Here is a 19,866-nt window from a genome sequence, read left to right on the forward strand (position 1 = left end):
TACACCAATACCCACAGTTAGCACAGACAAGGATAAAGGAAAATGTACACCACACCGCAGTCACTCAGGAATACACTATAAATGTGCAGGGCAAAATAAATACAAATATAGGAAGGAGTAAATAAGACTAAGGAAAATACACCACCAGCAACGAATCTCCAACAACCAGCTCTCCACTCCAGACCGAGATAACAACGCACAAGACAAAAGCTATAATCGGCGACGCCCAATGATCAGGAGAACTATTTAAAGGCAATGGGCATGGCCCAGCTTCCAATCCGAGGATCAGGTAAATTAACCCCGGAACAGCTAGATAACATCTAGCCGACGCCAATGAGCAAATAGTGATCAAAAGCGGACTTACCGCTGTCTGTCGAACGACCTGGTCTGAACAGCGTCCGACATGACAGTACCCCGCCTTCTACGAGGGACCCCAGGGCCCTCACGGCTTATAGGACCCGGCTTGTCTGGATGGCGACGATGAAAAAACCTGACCAGCCGATCCGCATGAATATCCGAGGCTGGTACCCAGGACCTCTCCTCAGGCCCATAACCACGCCAGTGTACCAAGTACTGTAAAGTGTGACGCACTACACGAGACTCAACCACCTTGGAGACTTCAAACTCCAAATTACCATCCACCAAGACTGGAGGTGGCATAGGCGCCGCGTCCACAGAGCCCACCACCTTCTTTAGAAGAGACCTGTGGAACACGTCGTGTATCTTATACACTGTAGGGAGCTCCAATCGGTACGCTACTGGGTTAATGACGGCGGTGACCCTAAATGGACCAATAAACCGTGGACCCAATTTAAGGGACGGTATTTTGAGTCTTATGTTTTTTGTGGATAACCACACCCAGTCATCCACACTCAGGTCCGGACCTGGCACACGCCTACTGTCAGCCACACGTTTGTACCTAGCACCCACACTCAACAGGCGCTGTTTAACTCTCCTCCAGACTGATGACAATTGTGCTCCTAACTGATCCTCCTCCGGAACGCCGGAAGAGCCCCTCTGACTTAAGGTACAAAATTGAGGATGTAGCCCGTAAACACAAAAAAACGGAGACTCCCCAGACGGCTCCTGGCGGTGATTATTGATGGCAAACTCAGCCAAAGGAAGAAAGGTAGACCACTCCTCCTGGTTATCTGAGACAAAGCAGCGTAGGTACTGTTCCAAATTTTGGTTCATACACTCAGTCTGACCATTTGACTGAGGATGGAACGCCGAAGAATGAGACAACTTGATCCCCAGCCATGAGCAAAATGCTTTCCAAAATTTTGCCACAAACTGAGACCCCCTATCAGACACGATGTCAGACGGAACCCCATGAAGTCTGACCACCTCCTGCACAAATACCTGAGTCAGAGTCTTAGCGTTAGGCAACGAAGGCAAAGACACAAAGTGCGACATTTTAGAAAACCGATCAACAATCACCAAGATGACCATGTTCCCAGCTGATGAGGGCAAATCAGTGATGAAATCCATGGAGATTTCCGTCCATGGCTTACTAGGTACTTCAAGAGGAAGTAGTGTGCCAACAGGACGGGAGCGGGGCGTCTTAGCCCTAGCGCACATGGTACAAGCTGACACGTATGAGACCACGTCCTGTCGGATCTTGGGCCACCAAAACCGAAGTGACACCAACTCCAAGGTACCTCTAACCCCTGGGTGGCCAGCCAGGACAGCATCATGATGCTCCGCCAAAACCTTTAAGCGGAGATGAAGCGGTACAAAAGATTTGTTGATGGGAAGCTCAGATGGTACCTCCTCCTGAGCCTCGGCAATCTCAGCCTCAACCTCGGTAGTGAGAGCCGAAACCACAACACCCTTTTGGAGGATGGGTACTGGATCTTCCCGAGGTTCACCCCCCGGAAAACACCTGGACAGAGCATCCGACTTAGTGTTTTTAGACCCCGGTCTGTAAGTGACAACAAAATTGAACCGCGTGAAAAACAATGCCCAGCGAGCCTGCCTGGGGGACAGACGCTTGGCTGACTCCAAATACAGCAGATTCCTATGATCGGTAATAACAGTAACCTGATGTACCGACCCCTCCAAGAAGTGTCGCCATTCCTCAAAGGCCAACTTGATTGCCAACAACTCCCTGTTGCCGATATCGTAGTTACGTTCGGCGGACGACAGTTTCTTGGAGAAATAGGCGCACGGACGCAAATCACTCAAAGATGAGCCTTGAGATAGTACCGCCCCCACACCAACCTCAGACGCATCGACTTCCACAACAAAGGGTTTAGATACGTCTGGCTGCACAAGAATGGGGGCTGAAACAAAACTGTTCTTAAGAAATTCAAATGCGCACACAGCAGCCTCAGGCCAAACGGAGAAATTGGTATCCTTTTTAGTCATGTCTGTTAGCGGTTTAGCAATGATGGAAAAATCCTTGATAAATTTCCTATAGTAGTTAGAAAACCCAAGGAACCGCTGAAGTGCTTTCAAGTTATCAGGACGTTCCCAATGCAGCACCGCTTGCACCTTAGCGGCGTCCATTTTAAAACCAGAAGCAGACACAATATAACCCAAGAAAGGCAACTCTTGAACAGAAAATACACATTTCTCAAGTTTAGCATACAGCTTATTCTCTCTGAGAAGCTGTAACACCTGCCTGACATGATCTAAATGAGCATCACGGTCGCAAGAATATATAAGGATGTCTGTTGTGAATTCTGCTCTTGGGCTCCCTCCGGTGGTTGTTAGTGGTAGTGCAGTGGTCTCTGGATTATAGGCCAGGGCAGGTGTTTCTGCTTATTGCAGCTCTATTAGGTATTTAGGTTTGTAGGATCCATCAATCCCTGCCAGTTGTCCATTGTATCTTGGAGGGATTGCATCTCTGTCTGGCTCCACTGCCCTGCTGTCATTTCAGCTAAGATAAGTGCCTTGTTTTGGTTCTCTGTAGCACACATGCAGTGTGCTTTTATGTGCAGTGCAATCTTGACTTGTTAGTGTTAGCTTGACTTGTTTGGATTTTTCTGTCATGCTGGTTTCTCTGGAGATGCAGATATACATCCTATGTCTTTAGTTAGATGTAGTATATAGTATTTTCTGCTGTGGAATTTTCTAGTGTTTTAATACTGACCGCTTAGAATTCTGTCCTATCCTTTCTATCTAGCTAGAAGGGCCTCTTTTGCTAAACTCTGTTTTTTCTGCCTGTGTACGTATTTCCTCTTAAACTCACAGTCAATATTTGTGGGGGGCTGCCTATCCTTTGGGGCTCTGCTCTGAGGCAAGATAGGATTTCCCATTTCCATCTTTAGGGGTATTTAGTCCTCCGGCTGTGTCGAGGTGTCTAGGCCTGGTTAGGTACATCCCACGGCTACTTCTAGTTGCGGTGTCAGTATTAGTATTGCGGTCAGTACAGGTACCACCTACTCCAGAGATAGTCTCATGCGGCTCCAGGGTCACCGGATCATAACAGTACAACTGGCCAACAATGAATTAAATGCATCTCAGAAGAAGGGAAGAAAAGTCCTGAGCCATTTTTTTTTCTGCAGTCTGTTTTGTCTTTCCTTCCCTCTTTTCCTCTGGGTGACTGAGGAGCTGTGTGCTAGCATGGATGTTCAGGGATTAGCTTCTCGTGTAGACCAACTAGCTGCTAGGGTACAGGGTATTTCCGATTATATTGTTCAGACTCCGGTTTTAGAGCCTAAGATTCCTACTCCTGAGTTATTTTTTGGGGACAGGTCTACATTTTTGAGTTTTAAAAATAACTGTAAACTGTTTTTTGCTCTGAAACCTCGTTCTTCTGGTGATCCCATTCAGCAGGTTAAAATAGTCATCTCCCTGCTGCATGGCGATCCTCAGGATTGGGCATTTTCCCTGGAATCTGGGAATCCGGCCTTGCTTAATGTAGAAGCCTTCTTTCAGGCTCTAGGGTTATTATATGATGAACCAAATTCTGTGGATCATGCTGAGAAGACCTTGTTGACCCTGTTTCAGGGTCAAGAAGCGGCAGAATTGTATTGTCAGAAATTTAGAAAATGGTCTGTGCTGACTAAATGGAATGAGGATGCTTTGGTGGCAATTTTCAGAAAGGGTCTTTCTGAATCTGTTAAAGATGTTATGGTGGGGTTTCCCACGCCTGTTGGTTTGAGCGAATCTATGTCTCTGGCCATTCAGATTGATCGGCGCCTGCGTGAGCGCAGAGTTGTGCGCGCTGTGGCGTTGTCCTCAGAGCAGATACCTGAGCCTATGCAGTGTGATAGGATTCTGTCTGGAGCTGAACGATGGGGATTCAGACGTCAGAATGGGTTGTGTTTTTACTGTGGCGATGCTTCTCATGTCATTTCGGTCTGCCCTAAGCGTATTAAGAGAATCGCTAGTTCAGTTACCATTGGTACCGTACAACCTAAATTTCTGTTATCTGTGACATTGATCTGCTCATTGTCGTCATTTTCTGTCATGGCGTTTGTAGATTCTGGCGCCGCTTTGAATTTAATGGACTTTGAATTCGCTAGACGTTGTGGTTTCCCCTTGCAGTCTTTGGAGAACACTATTCCTTTAAGGGGCATTGATGCTACACCTTTGGCTAAAAATAAACCCCAGTTTTGGACACAGGTGACCATGTGCATGGCGCCAGCCCATCGGGAGGATTGTCGCTTTTTGGTGTTGCATAATTTGCATGATGCTATTGTGCTGGGTTTTCCATGGTTGCAGGTACATAATCCGGTGTTGGATTGGAAATCTATGTCTGTGACTAGTTGGGGTTGTCAGGGAGTTCATGGTGACGTTCCTTTGATGTCAATCTCCTCTTCCCCCCCTTCTGAAATTCCAGAGTTCTTGTCTGATTTTCAGGATGTGTTCGGTGAGCCCAAGTCCTGTTCCCTTCCACCGCATAGGGACTGTGATTGTGCTATTTTCTAGGTTGTAAGTTTCCTAAGGGCCGACTTTTCAACCTGTCGGTGCCTGAACATACCGCTATGCGGAGTTATATTAAGGAGTCTTTGGAGAAAGGGCATATTCGTCCATCTTCTTCACCATTGGGAGCGGGATTTTTTTTTGTTGCCAAGAAGGATGGCTCCTTGAGACCTTGTATTGATTATCGCCTCTTGAATAAGATCACGGTCAAATTTCAATACCCTTTGCCTTTGCTTTCTGATTTGTTTGCTAGGATTAAGGGGGCTAGTTGGTTTACTAAGATTGACCTTCGAGGGGCATATAATCTTATTCGTATTAAGCAGGGTGACGAATGGAAAACTGCGTTTAATACGCCCGAGGGCCATTTTGAATACCTTGTGATGCCCTTCGGGCTCTCTAATGCTCCATCTGTTTTTCAGTCCTTCATGCATGATATCTTCCGGAATTATCTTGATAAATTCATGATTGTATATTTGGATGACATTTTGATTTTTTCCGATGATTGGGAGTCTCATGTGAAACAGGTCAGGATGGTTTTTCAGATCCTTCGTGACAATGCTTTGTTTGTGAAGGGGTCTAAGTGTCTTTTTGGAGTGCAGAAGGTTTCTTTTTTGGGCTTTATTTTTTCTCCCTCATCTATAGAGATGGATCCGGTTAAGGTTCAGGCCATTCATGATTGGATTCAGCCCACGTCCGTGAAGAGTCTTCAGAAATTTTTGGGCTTTGCTAATTTTTATCGCCATTTCATTGCTAACTTCTCCAGTGTGGTTAAACCCCTGACTGATTTGACGAAAAAGGGTGCTGATGTGACGAATTTGTCCTCTGCGGCTGTTTCTGCCTTTCAGGAGCTTAAACGCCGATTTACTTCCGCTCCGGTGTTGCGTCAGCCAGATGTTTCTCTTCCATTTCAGGTTGAGGTTGGGGCAGGGGCCGTTTTGTCTCAGAGGAATTCTGATGGTTCCTTGATGAAACCATGTGCCTTCTTTTCCCAAAAGTTTTCGCCTGCTGAACGTAATTATGATTTGTTGGCTATGAAGTGGGCGTTCGAGGAATGGCGACATTGGCTTGAGGGAGCCAAGCATCGCATTGTGGTTTTGACCGATCATAATAATCTGATTTACCTCGAGTCTGCCAAGCGGCTGAATCCTAGACAGGCTCGATGGTCTTTGTTTTTCTCCCGTTTTTATTTCGTGGTCTCGTATCTTCCGGGTTCTAAGAATATTAAAGCTGATGCCCTCTCTAGGAGCTTTTTGCCTGATTCTCCGGAGGTCCTTGAACCAGTCGGCATTCTAAAGGAAGGGGTGGTTCTTTCTGCCATCTCCCCTGATCTACGACGGGTCCTTCAGGAATTTCCGGCTGACAAACCTGACCGCTGTCCAGTGGGGAAACTGTTCGTTCCTGATAAATGGACTAGTAGGGTGATTTCGGAGGTTAATTGTTCTGTGTTGGCTGGTCATCCTGGTATTTTTGGTACCAGAGATTTGGTTGGTAGGTCTTTTTGGTGGCCTTCTTTGTCGCGGGATGTGCGTTCTTTTGTGCAGTCCTGTGGGACTTGTGCGCGGGCTAAGCCTTGTTGTTCCCGCGCTATTGGGTTGCTTTTGCCTTTGCCGGTCCCTGAGAGGCCTTGGACGCATATTTCTATGGATTTTATTTCAGACCTTCTGGTTTCCCAGAGGATGTCAGTTATCTGGGTGGTTTGTGACCGGTTTTCTAAGATGGTTCATTTGGTGCCTTTGCCTAACTTGCCTTCCTCTTCTGATTTGGTTCCGTTGTTTTTTTTAGCATGTGGTTCGTTTGCATGGTATTCCGGAGAATATTGTGCCCGACAGAGGTTCCCAGTTTGTTTCTAGGTTTTGGCGAGCCTTTTGTGCTAGGCTGGGCATTGATTTGTCTTTTTCTTCCGCATTTCATCCTCAGACAAATGGCCAAACCGAGCGAACCAACCAGACTTTGGAAACTTATTTGAGATGCTTCGTGTCTGCTGATCAGGATGATTGGGTGGCTTTCTTGCCATTGGCCGAGTTTGCCCTTAATAATCGGGCTAGTTCGGCTACCTTGGTTTCGCCTTTTTTTTGTAATTTTGGTTTTCATCCTCGTTTTTTTTCAGGGCAGGTTGAGCCTTCTGATTGTCCTGGTGTGGATTCTGTGGTGGACAGGTTGCAGCAAATTTGGGCTCATGTGGTGGACAATTTGGTGTTGTCTCAGGAGGAGGCGCAACGTTTTGCTAATCGTCGTCGGTGTGTTGGTTCCCGGCTTCGGGTTGGGGATTTGGTCTGGTTGTCTTCTCGTCATGTTCCTATGAAGGTTTCTTCCCCTAAGTTTAAGCCTCGGTTTATTGGTCCTTATAGGATTTCTGAGATTATCAATCCGGTGTCTTTTCGTTTGGCCCTTCCGGCATCTTTTGCTATCCATAATGTTTTCCATAGATCTTTATTGCGGAAATATGTGGTGCCCGTTCTTCCCTCTGTTGATCCTCCGGCTCCTGTGTTGGTTGATGGGGAGTTGGAGTATGTGGTTGAGAAGATTTTGGATTCTCGTTTTTCGAGACGGAAGCTTCAGTACCTTGTCAAATGGAAAGGTTACGGCCAGGAGGATAATTCTTGGGTTTTTGCCTCTGATGTCCATGCTGCTGATTTGGTTCGGGCCTTTCATCTGGCTCGTCCTGATCGGCCTGGGGGCTCTGGTGAGGGTTCGGTGACCCCTCTTCAAGGGGGGGTACTGTTGTGAATTCTGCTCTTGGGCTCCCTCCGGTGGTTGTTAGTGGTAGTGCAGTGGTCTCTGGATTATAGGGCAGGTGTTTCTGCTTATTGCAGCTCTATTAGGTATTTAGGTTTGTAGGATCCATCAATCCCTGCCAGTTGTCCATTGTATCTTGGAGGGATTGCATCTCTGTCTGGCTCCACTGCCCTGCTGTCATTTCAGCTAAGATAAGTGCCTTGTTTTGGTTCTCTGTAGCACGCATGCAGTGTGCTTTTATGTGCAGTGCAATCTATTGTGTTTTTGTCCAGCTTGACTTGTTTGGATTTTTCTGTCATGCTGGTTTCTCTGGAGATGCAGATATACATCCTATGTCTTTAGTTAGATGTAGTATATAGTATTTTCTGCTGTGGAATTTTCTAGTGTTTTAATACTGACCGCTTAGAATTCTGTCCTATCCTTTCTATCTAGCTAGAAGGGCCTCTTTTGCTAAACTCTGTTTTTTCTGCCTGTGTACGTATTTCCTCTTAAACTCACAGTCAATATTTGTGGGGGGCTGCCTATCCTTTGGGGCTCTGCTCTGAGGCAAGATAGGATTTCCCATTTCCATCTTTAGGGGTATTTAGTCCTCCGGCTGTGTCGAGGTGTCTAGGCCTGGTTAGGTACATCCCATGGCTACTTCTAGTTGCAGTGTCAGTATTAGTATTGCGGTCAGTACAGGTACCACCTACTCCAGAGATAGTCTCATGTGGCTCCAGGGTCACCGGATCATAATAGATGTCATCTAGGTACACGATAACGAATTTCCCCAAAACATGCGAGAACACATCATTGATGAAATGTTGGAACACTGCAGGTGCGTTAGTCAACCCAAAAGGCATCACCAAATTTTCAAAATGACCCTCAGGGGTATTAAAAGCCGTCTTCCACTCATCACCTTGACGGACTCTTATGAGGTTGTACGCCCCCCTGAGGTCAAGCTTGGTAAACCACTTAGCACCCGCCACCTGGTTGAACAAATCTGGTATCAGTGGCATCGGGTATGGATCACGAACCGTAATCTGGTTCACCTCCCTGAAATCCAAACACGGGCGTAATCCGCCATCTTTCTTCTTCACGAAGAAGAACCCTGCTGCCACCGGCGAGGATGACGGCCTGATGTGCCCTTTGCTCAAGCTTTCAGCAATGTAATCCTTTAGCGCTTGTCTCTCCGGACCAGAGATTTTAAACATCCTTGCTTTAGGCAACTTGGCCCCTGGTTTAAACCTGATAGAACAGTCATAGGGACGATGTGGCGGCAACTCTGAACAACCCTTTTCAGAAAACAGATCCACAAAATCCAGAAGTGACTCAGGAACGCTTGAAGTCACCGCAGCCACACATGTGGCCAGGCAATTCTCCTGGCAGAACTCGCTCCACTGAATTATGTCCTGAGTTTTCCAGTCAATTACCGGGTTGTGCATGGACAACCAAGGAAAACCCAAAACCACCTGATCAGGAAGATTCCTGAGCTCCTTACATGCAACCCGCTCGGAATGTAGAACCCCAATGTGGAGTTTCACCTCAGCCACAAATTCAGTAATCTCCCCCAGAGAGAGAGGAGCTGCATTGATGGTGACCACGCGGATAGGATGAGACAGTTTTTCAATCCTAAAACCTGCTGTGCGTGCAAACTCCTCATCAATGAGATTTGTGGCTGAACCACTATCCACAAAAACAGTAATTGGCAGCTCACTGCCAGCGATAAAAACCTTAGCAGGGAGCATGCATTGAGAAACCACCATGGAGGATATACATAAGCTCAGATTGGTCTCCTCCACACCCTCTGAGCTTAGAAGTTTTCCGCCGTTGCGTTTTTCTTAGACAGCAGAGGACAGATGCTAATAAAATGACCAGTTTTACCACAGTAAAAACAGGCTCCCTGCTTCCTGAGCTCAGGGGCTCGACGCTTCACATGTGACACCCCTGCGATTTGCATAGGCTCCGTGGGCTCACCTGCAGCAACCTCACATGAACCTAAACCCTCTCCCATAGGCGGTGTCTCATGCTCCCCCTGACGCAAACGGCGATCATTGCGGACAACCAGACTCATAGCGGAATCTAGAGAAGCAGGAGTCTCGTACATCAGAAGGGCTTTTTTAACCCTTCCAGAAACTCCATGAATAAACTGACTCCGCAATGCTGGATCATTCCATTGTGTATCGATCGCCCAGCGACGAAATTCAGAACAGTAATCCTCTGCAACTCGCTCCCCCTGGCGAATAGTGCGTATCTTAGATTCAGCTAGAGCCATTCTGTCAGGTTCATCGTAGATTTTTCCAAGAGAGGAAAAAAAACTCTCCACAGAGTCAAATGCAGCAGAATCAGATGGCAAAGAAAACGCCCATGCTTGGGGATCCCCGCTTAATAATGACAACACCAGGCCCACACGCTGAGCCTCATTACCCGAGGAGATCGGGCGCATACGGAAATATAGTTTGCAAGCTTCACGAAAAGAAACAAATTTACTGCGTTCCCCAGCAAATTTTTCAGGCAAAGGGAATTTAGGCTCAGCAACTCTTCCTGTCGCTCCAGCTTGCACATTACATACTGCTAGTCCCTGTTGCTGAACTGCCCCCCTCAACTCAGTGACCTGTAGGGACAGCGCCTCCAACTGGTGGGTTATGGAAGTCATGGGATCCATGACAAAAGAACCCCCCCCTTTGTTTTTGTTGTTGGGCCGATTATAATGTCACGGGGAGACTAGGTGAGCGAGAGCTAATAACCCGGGCCCCTGCAATTTCCCTCAGACTAGGGAAATCCTGACTGACCCTCTACCTGGAGTTTACACTGATGGTGTGCATGTCGAGGCCTCGAACCTCACCCTGTCTCCTGTTTCAACCCTAGGCTGAAACCTCTACCCACCACCCAGTGAAGAGGTAATACACCAATACCCACAGTTAGCACAGACAAGGATAAAGGAAAATATACACCACGCCGCAGTCACTCAGGAATACACTATAAATGTGCAGGGCAAAATAAATACAAATATAGGAAGGAGTAAATAAGACTAAGGAAAATACACCACCAGCAACGAATCTCCAACAACCAGCTCACCACTCCAGACCGAGATAACAACGCACAAGACAGAAGCTATAATCGGCGACGCCCAATGATCAGGAGAACTATTTAAAGGCAATGGGCATGGCCCAGTTTCCAATCCGAGGATCAGGTAAATTAACCCCGGAACAGCTAGATAAAATCTAGCCGACGCCAATGAGCAAATAGTGATCAAAAGCGGAATTACCGCTGTCTGTCGAACGACCTGGTCTGAACAGCGTCCGACATGACACCCCTTCTCTAAACGCTGTTGGGGTGATGCTCGTGCGTCCTTTTGAGGATCAGCGAATAGAGGTGGTCGAGGACGCTCAGACGATAGGTGCATGCGAGGAAAACCCTGGAGCAAAGATAGGGGATTCCTCTTCAATAAGCCTCCCCCTAGATCACACTCCAAACCTCAATGATGCCAGAAATCCGGTGGGAGGAAGACTCCGACATTTTCTCCATCAATGGTTAGCATTACCCGCCTCACAATGGATAACCAATTTATTATCCGAGGGCCTGCGACTAAGTTTCCTCAGCCCCCTGCCGCGGAGGATGATATTCACTCAAGTGGCCAACAAAAATCAAGCCATACTAGAAAAAGAAACTCGAATCCTCCTACAGAAAGAAGTACTAATAAAAGTACCATATGCACTACTGCACCAGTGGAAGTTTCATCTGAGGTACGCATTCCCTCCAATTCCATTGATTCCGATATTCCTAAAGAAGATTCGAGAGGACAAGGCACGGATAATCCTTGTAGCGCCCTTTTGGCCAAAGAGGGCATGGTTCACATGGCTCAGACACATGTCTATCTCGGAACTATGGATCCTCCCGGACATCCCAAATCTTCTACACCAGGGCCTAGTGCTACATCCTCAAGTGCACAGACTCCATCTCACCGCCTGGAACTTGAGAGGGGACTGTTACTAGCAAGAGGTTTCTCAAATCCTTTAGTAGACACTCTGCTCGCCAGCAGAAAGAAAATAACATCAGACAAGAACCAAAAGACATGGGAAAAATTCCTGGAATTTTCGGGGACAACAGTTGTCCAGTACGAGTCAGAAAGTCCCAGTAAAAGAAATACTAGAATTCCTTCAAAGAGGGCTGGAAAGAAGATTATCTACCAACACCCTAAAAGTACAAGTCTCTGCCTTAGGTGCATTGTGTGACCAAAAACTTGCAGACCACCCTTGGGTCTATCGGTTCGTATGAGCCTCATTTGCAGCCAGACCCTCAAAATCATTACCCAAGGTGGCTCCCTGGGATCTAAATTTAGTTTTAAATGCCTTAACCCAGTGTTCCCCAAGTTCGGTCCTCAAGAGCCACCAACAGGTCATGTTTTCAGGATTTCCTTAGTATTGCCCAGGTGAGAATTCCATCACCTGGGCCGTACTAAGGAAATCCTGAAAACATGACCTGTTGGTGGCTCTTGAGGACTGGAGTTGGGGAGCACTGCCTTAACCAATCCTCCTTTTGAGCATCTTGCTTCTATTTCAGAGAGGGCCTTAACATTTAAAAACAGTGCTCCTGGTTGCCCTGACGTCAGCTCAACGTATCTGTGAGCTGCAAGCTATCTCTGTAAATCCCCCATATACTACCTTTCTGGAGGACAGAGTAATCAAACGAACTGACCCGGCCTTCCTCCCAAAGGTCAATTCAAAATTCCACAGGGACCAGGAAATAATTTTGCCCTCATTTCGTGCAAATCCAAAATCCCAGGGAGAACAAGCCTTCCATTGCCTTGATGTTAGACGTTGCCTACTCCAATATATAGAAACATCAAAATCATGGCGACAGTCGTCAGCCCTTTTTGTCTCCTTCCAGGGGACAAACATGGGGAAAAAAGCTTCAAAATCGACTACGCGCGGTGGCTTCGTATGGCTATTTCTCTGTCTTCCTCTTCCTCCGGTCAGACTCCCCCACTGGGTATTAGGGCTCACTCTACAAGGGCCATAGCCACATCCTGGGCTAGAAGGGCGAATGCGTCTGTAGAACAGATTTGCAGAGCAGCGGTATGGTCTTCAACCTCCACTTTCTTCCGCCACTACAGGCTAGATCTGGGGCTCTCAAATCTAGCTTTCGGTGCTGTTGTCCCACCCTAGGAGTCTCTTCTATTTCTTCCTCTCATGTGCGGTGTTGTCATGGGGAAGGGAAAAAATTATAATTACTTACCGGTAATTTGATTTTCCAGAGCCATGACAGCACCGCATTAGTTCCCACCCTATGTTGGTGATGGTTGTGTGATGCACAAAAAAAAACAACTTTATTAAACATAAAAGAAGGTGAATAAGAGTGGCCTTGTAAAAATAACATCCAGGTGAACTAATTTGGCGGTTACCTTGCATACTCTGAAACAAACTGAGGAGAGAGGTTCCGCCCCCTTCTTTTATCTCTGCTACAGGTTTCCTGTTCCTGGGGGCGGGTACCATCTCTCATGTGCGGTGCTGTCATGGCTCTGGAAAATCAAATTACCGGTAAGTAATTATCATTTTTCTCATGTATTGTCACCATACCTGGTGCCCTCTATTTACCTCCCGTTGCGTCCTCTGCACAGAGTGAGATCCCTGTCCTCCTGCTTCCAGGATGGCCTCTACAATGGTATGGGGAGGTCAGGGGTAAGTCTAAATCACACCTTCCCTGCCTTTCCTAAGCTGTGGTGTGCCACTAACCACCAGGGACCAGAAAACAATGAACCAGAACAAAATTAATGGTAGTGATATATAAATAATTTACTAAATCTGACTAGAGATGAACGAATTAATTCGATCTGAATAGAATTTGTCAACATTTTTTAAATCCACTGAACCCGTCATATACAAACACGTTTTTGATTCGATTTACGTGAATCTACACTGCAGAATCACTGCGTCAGCCAGAAAAGGATCACATGACTGCGGGAACAGCCAAGTGGGCTGTCTCATACTGCCTCACATCACATAGTATTGCACAGGCAATCAGGAGAGACTATCCACAGCCAGTATAAAAGCCAAGGCTGGGAAGGAAGCAGCAGCTTTGTAAAGAATCTGAATAGTGAGAGGATGTTACAACTCAAGCTATAGAGATAGAGAGAATAACCCACAAAACACTTTATAAACTGTAAGAAAATATTTCTCAGTGGTAAATGAAAAATATATGTCAAAAGCAAGTAAGAGATTTTGTCACCTTTGATGTGTCCACAACGATTCTCGGCCGTCAAACTCTGGCAAGGTGTTGTGAAGGTCATCCTGAGGGACTTAATGGCTGTGTATTGGATTCCCAGTGATGTAAACACGAACAGCGCAAAGACTTTCCATGAACACTCCATCATTCAGAATTTACATAGCTTCAGCCATATGTCCTATGGAAGACATGAAACAGCCGTGACTTGGCACAAATCTCACATCCATGGTTAAAGGGATAGAAGGGTTCACTTAAAAGTTGACATTGTACAAACTTGTTAATTTTTAGGGGATCTCGAGAAAATAAAAAAAAGATATCAACAGAATTTTTTACATTTTGCCTTAAGGAAATGATCTGTGACATCATCTACTGTATATAGAGGTGTTATCAGTCATTGTACAGGAGGAGGAGGTGAGCTGTGATATCACCTATTGTGAATGGTGGATCCTGTGTTATCTACTGTATATAGAGGTGTTATCAGTCATTGTACAGGAGGAGGAGGTGAGCCGTGATATCACCTATTGTGAATGGTGGATCCTGTGTTATCTACTGTATATAGAGGTGTTATCAGTCATTGTACAGGAGGAGGAGGTGAGCTGTGATATCACCTATTGTGACTGGTGGATCCTGTGTTATCTACTGTATATAGAGGTGTTATCAGTCATTGTACAGGAGGAGGAGGTGAGCTGTGACATCACCTATTGTGAATGGTGGATCCTGTGTTATCTACTGTATATAGAGGTGTTATCAGTCATTGTACAGGGGGAGGAGGTGAGCTGTGACATCACCTATTGTGAGTGGAGGAAGTGTCACTGCATCAGAATAAAAACTGCCATATTTTAGGAATTACCCCCCCATAATAACTAGATATAAATGATAGGACATGTTCTGATGACACACATTATAGCCACTGATGCACCAGATCTAATTATCTCCTTTTCAACTTTTACAATAACTTACATTTCACAGTATGAATCTCTTCCTTACAGTTCCCCCCTTTTACGGTCCCATGTGGCCGCCATTAATCAGCTAGAACAATAACAATCACCATTCGTCAGATCAGCGCCATTAGGACCGGCATTTTTATTTATTTATTTTTTAATTAATTTTGACAATTATCTATCGTCCTTGCTGACATGTCCAGTTCTCCAGATGTCCTCGGGCAGGACGGGCATTATCCTCGCTGCGGCTGGAGGAACCTGCAGAAGACTTCTCTATGTTCTGGATATTAATATCAACCACAATGAAAAGATGGAGAAAAGTAAAGAATAGACGTCTCGCCTCCAGCGCCTTTCAGGAAGGATCCTATTGTGCCGCTGCCGGTTCTGTAGACTGCTGACATATTTCATTGCTAGAATAAGCTGTCAGGGTCCAGGTGATAAGATCTTAGGAACAATGGATCAGTCGGATCCTTCCGCAGATTATATGGAGGGGGGAGACGCTGTCGGCTGTCACTAGGATCCAAAATAATAAAGTCTACGCTTCCCGAAGGAAACAAAAAAGAATGAAAGAAAGGAACAAGCGCGTCCTGTTACTTTATTATGTTTACCATTATCAGCGGAGAATGAAGTGTGATACGGAGACTTTCTCCAAGATTCGCAGAAAGTTTTTGAAACTTTTGAAAGTTTTTGAAAATGAAAAGAATAAATCAGAATAAAAGAAAAAAGAAAAAAAGTTGAAGATTCTGGTCATTAGATATTCTTATATCCTTAGAATAAAAAAGAGAATATATTCTCCCCCCCAAGAAGAGGATGTATGATCTATGGATGAACACAATTATGGCTGAGGTTGTGAGGAATTATTGTTTCCCCCCAAATCCACCAATTTTTGCAGTGTGTGTGAATTTTTTTTTACGACTGTGATTTATCATTTGTTGGGGGAACAGATGGATCGGGCATGTTGAATTATGCTGCCTGATTCTTTAGCTCGCAGGGGAGATTGACACATGGAGTCACTACACATAACCCTATCTTAACCCCTTCACCCCCAAGGGTGGTTTGCACGTTAATGACCGGGCCAATTTTTACAATTCTGACCACTGTCCCTTTATGAGGCTATAACTCTGGAACGCTTTGACGGATCTTGGCGATTCTGACATTGTTTTCTCGTGACATATTGTACTTCATGTTAAAGGTAAAATTTATTCGATATAACTTGCGTTTATTTGTGAAAAAAATGGAAATTTGGCGAAAATTTTGAAAATTTTGCAATTTTCCAACTTTGAATTTTTGTGCCCTTAAATCACAGACATATGTCACGCAAAATACTTAATAAGTAACATTTCCCACATGTCTACTTTACATCAGTACAATTTTGGAACCAAAATTTTTTTTTTGTGACGGAGTTATAAGGGTTAAAAGTTGACCAGCAATTTCTCATTTTTACAACACCATTTTTTTTTAGGGACCACATCTCATTTGAAGTCATTTTGAGGGGTCTATATGATAGAAAATACTCAAGTGTGACACCATTCTAAAAACTGCACCCCTCAAGGTGCTCAAAACCACATTCAAGAAGTTTATTAACCCTTCAGGTGTTTCACAGGAATTTTTGGAATGTTTAAATAAAAATGAACATTTAACTTTTTTTCACACAAAATTTATTTCAGCTCCAATTTGTTTTATTTTACCAAGGGTAACAGGAGAAAATGGACCCCCAAAGTTGTTGTACAATTTGTCCTGAGTACGATGATACCCCATATGTGGGTGTAAACCATTGTTTAGGCGCATGGCAGAGCTTGGAAGGGAAGGAGCGCCATTTGACTTTTCAATGCAAAATTGACTGGAATTGAGATGGGACGCCATGTTGCGTTTGGAGAGCCCCTGATGTGCCTAAACATTGAAACTCCCTACAAGTGACACCATTTTGGAAAGTAGACCCCCTAAGGAACTTATCTAGATGTGTGGTGAGCACTTTGACCCACCAAGTGCTTCACAGAAGTTTATAATGCAGAGCCGTAAAAATAAAAAATCATATTTTTTCACAAAAATGATCTTTTCGCCCCCAATTTTTTATTTTCCCAAGGGTAAGAGAAGAAATTGGACCCCAAAAAATGTTGTGCAATTTGTCCTGAGTACGCTGATACCCCATATGTGGGTGTAAACCATTGTTTGGGCGCATGGCAGAGCTTGGAAGGGAAGGAGCGCCATTTGACTTTTCAATGCAAAATTGACTGGAATTGAGATGGGACGCCATGTTGCGTTTGGAGAGCCCCTGATGTGCCTAAACATTGAAACTCCCTACAAGTGACACCATTTTGGAAAGTAGACCCCCTAAGGAACTTATCTAGATGTGTGGTGAGCACTTTGACCCACCAAGTGCTTCACAGAAGTTTATAATGCAGAGCCGTAAAAATAAAAAATCATATTTTTTCACAAAAATGATCTTTTCGCCCCCAATTTTTTATTTTCCCAAGGGTAAGAGAAGAAATTGGACCCCAAAAAATGTTGTGCAATTTGTCCTGAGTACGCTGATACCCCATATGTGGGTGTAAACCATTGTTTGGGCGCATGGCAGAGCTTGGAAGGGAAGGAGCGCCATTTGACTTTTCAATGCAAAATTGACTGGAATTGAGATGGGACGCCATGTTGCGTTTGGAGAGCCCCTGATGTGCCTAAACATTGAAACTCCCTACAAGTGACACCATTTTGGAAAGTAGACCCCCTAAGGAACTTATCTAGATGTGTTTTGAGAGCTTTGAACCCCCAAGTGTTTCACTACAGATTATAACGCAGAGCCGTGAAAATAATTTTTTTTTTTTTCTCAAAAATGATTTTTTAGCCCCCAGCTTTGTATTTTTACAAGGGTAACAGAATAAATTGGACCCCAAAATTTGTTTTCCAATTTGTCCTGAGTACGCTGATACCCCATATGTGGGGGGGAACCACTGTTTGGGCGCATGACAGAGCTCGGAAGGGAAGGAGCGCCATTTGGAATGCAGACTTAAATGGATTGGTCAGCAGCCGTCACGTTGCATTTGCAGAGCCCCTGATGTACCCAAACAGTACAAACCCCCCACAAGTGACCCCATATTGGAAACTAGACCTCCCAAGGAACTTATCTAGATGTGTTTTGAGAACTTTGAACCCCCAAGTGTTTCACTATAGTTTATAGCGCAAAGCCGTGAAAATAAAAATTCTTTTTTTTTTTTCACAAAAATGATTTTTTAGCCCCCAGTTTTGTATTTTCACAAGGGTAACAGGATAAATTAGACCCCAAAAGTTGTTGTCCAATTTGTCCTGAGTACGCTGATACCCCATATGTCGGGGGGAACCACTGTTTGGGCGCATGACAGAGCTCGGAAGGGAAGGAGCGCCATTTGGAATGCAGCCTTAAATGGATTGGTCTGCAGGCGTCACGTTGCATTTGCAGAGCCCCTGATGTACCCAAACAGTACAAACCCCCCACAAGTGACCCCATATTGGAAACTAGACCTCCCAAGGAACTTATCTAGATGTGTTGTGAGAACTTTGAACCCCCAAGTGTTTCACTACAGTTTATAATGCAGAGCCGTGAAAATAAAACATCTTTTTTTTCCCACAAAAATGATTTTTAGCCCCCCAAATTTTTATTTTCCTAAGGATAACAAGAGAACTTGGACCCCAGAAGTTGTTGTTCAATTTGTCCCGAGGACGCTGATAACAAATATGTTGGGGTAAACCCCTTTTTGGGCGCACGGGAGAGCTCGGAAGGGAAGGAGCACTGTTTTACTTTTTCAACGCAGAATTGGCTGGAATTGAGATTGGACGCCATGTCGCGCTTGGAGAGCCCCTGATGTGCCTGGACAGTGGAAACCCCCCAATTCTACCTGAAACCCTAACCCAAACACACCCCTAACCCTAATCCCAACGGTAACCCTAACCACACCCCTAGCCCTGACACACCCATAATTCTAATCCCAACCCTAATCCAAACGTAAATGTAATCCAAACCCTAACCCTAACTTTAGCCCCAACCCTAACTTTAGCCCCAACCCTAACTTTACCTCCAACCCTAGCCCTAACCCTACCCCTAACCCTAACCCTAAACGTGACTGAAATACGTGGCACTGAAATACGTGGCACTGAAATACGTGATACGTGGCACTTAAATACGTGGCACTTAAATACGTGGCACTGAAATACGTGGCACTGAAATACGTGGCACTGAAATACGTGGCACTGAAATACGTGGCACTGAAATACGTGGCACTTAAATAAGTGGCACTGAAATATGTGATATGTGGCACTGAAATACGTGGCACTGAAATACGTGGCACTGAAATACGTGGCACTGAAATACGTGGCACTGAAATACGTGGCACTGAAATACGTGATACGTGGCACTGAAATACGTGGCACTGAAATACGTGGCACTGAAATACGTGGCACTGAAATACGTGGCACTGAAATACGTGGCACTGAAATACGTGGCACTTAAATAAGTGGCACTGAAATATGTGATATGTGGCACTTAAATACGTGGCACTGAAATACGTGGCACTGAAATACGTGGCACTGAAATACGTGGCACTGAAATACGTGGCACTGAAATATGTGATACGTGGCACTTAAATACGTGGCACTGAAACACGTGGCACTGAAATACGTGATACGTGGCACTGAAATACGTGGCACTGAAATACGTGCAACTGAAATACGTGCAACTGAAATACGTGGTACTAAAATATGTGGCACTGAAATACGTGATACGTGGCACTGAAATACGTGGCACTGAAACACGTGGCACTGAAATACGTGATACGTGGCACTGAAATACATGGCACTGAAATACGTGGCACTGAAATACGTGGCACTGAAATACGTGGCACTGAAATACGTGGCACTATGACTGTCAGAAAATGTTCATTAAACGGTTAGGGGTGAGGTTAGGGGTAGAGTTAGGGTTAGGGTTTGGATCTCTATCACCTTGATGGTGGTGGGTGGCTTTTCAGTGTGTTTTCTGTTTTTTTCGATAAAAATGCATGCGTTTTTAACGCAAACAAACGCATGTGCTTAAAAACGCAAGAAAATACTGCAGGTTGTATTTCTGAAAATGAACGCATGCAGAAAA

General features: G+C 45.1%; 1 protein-coding gene across 2 annotated transcripts in view; it reads right to left on the bottom strand.

Annotated features, from left to right (window-relative positions):
- Nucleotides 1-19,866, bottom strand: part of LOC143776757 (carbohydrate sulfotransferase 1-like) — a 74,067-nt gene that overhangs the window by 3,790 nt on the left and 50,411 nt on the right. For both annotated transcript variants that reach the window (XM_077266478.1, XM_077266477.1), the window contains exon 2: nt 13,819-13,993. In XM_077266478.1, coding sequence (XP_077122593.1) covers nt 13,819-13,963 — 145 coding nt within the window. In that variant the 5' untranslated portion in view covers nt 13,964-13,993. The remainder of the gene's footprint in view (nt 1-13,818; nt 13,994-19,866) is intronic.

This window comes from Ranitomeya variabilis, chromosome 5, assembly GCF_051348905.1.
Source record: "Ranitomeya variabilis isolate aRanVar5 chromosome 5, aRanVar5.hap1, whole genome shotgun sequence".
Lineage (NCBI taxonomy): Eukaryota > Metazoa > Chordata > Amphibia > Anura > Dendrobatidae > Ranitomeya > Ranitomeya variabilis.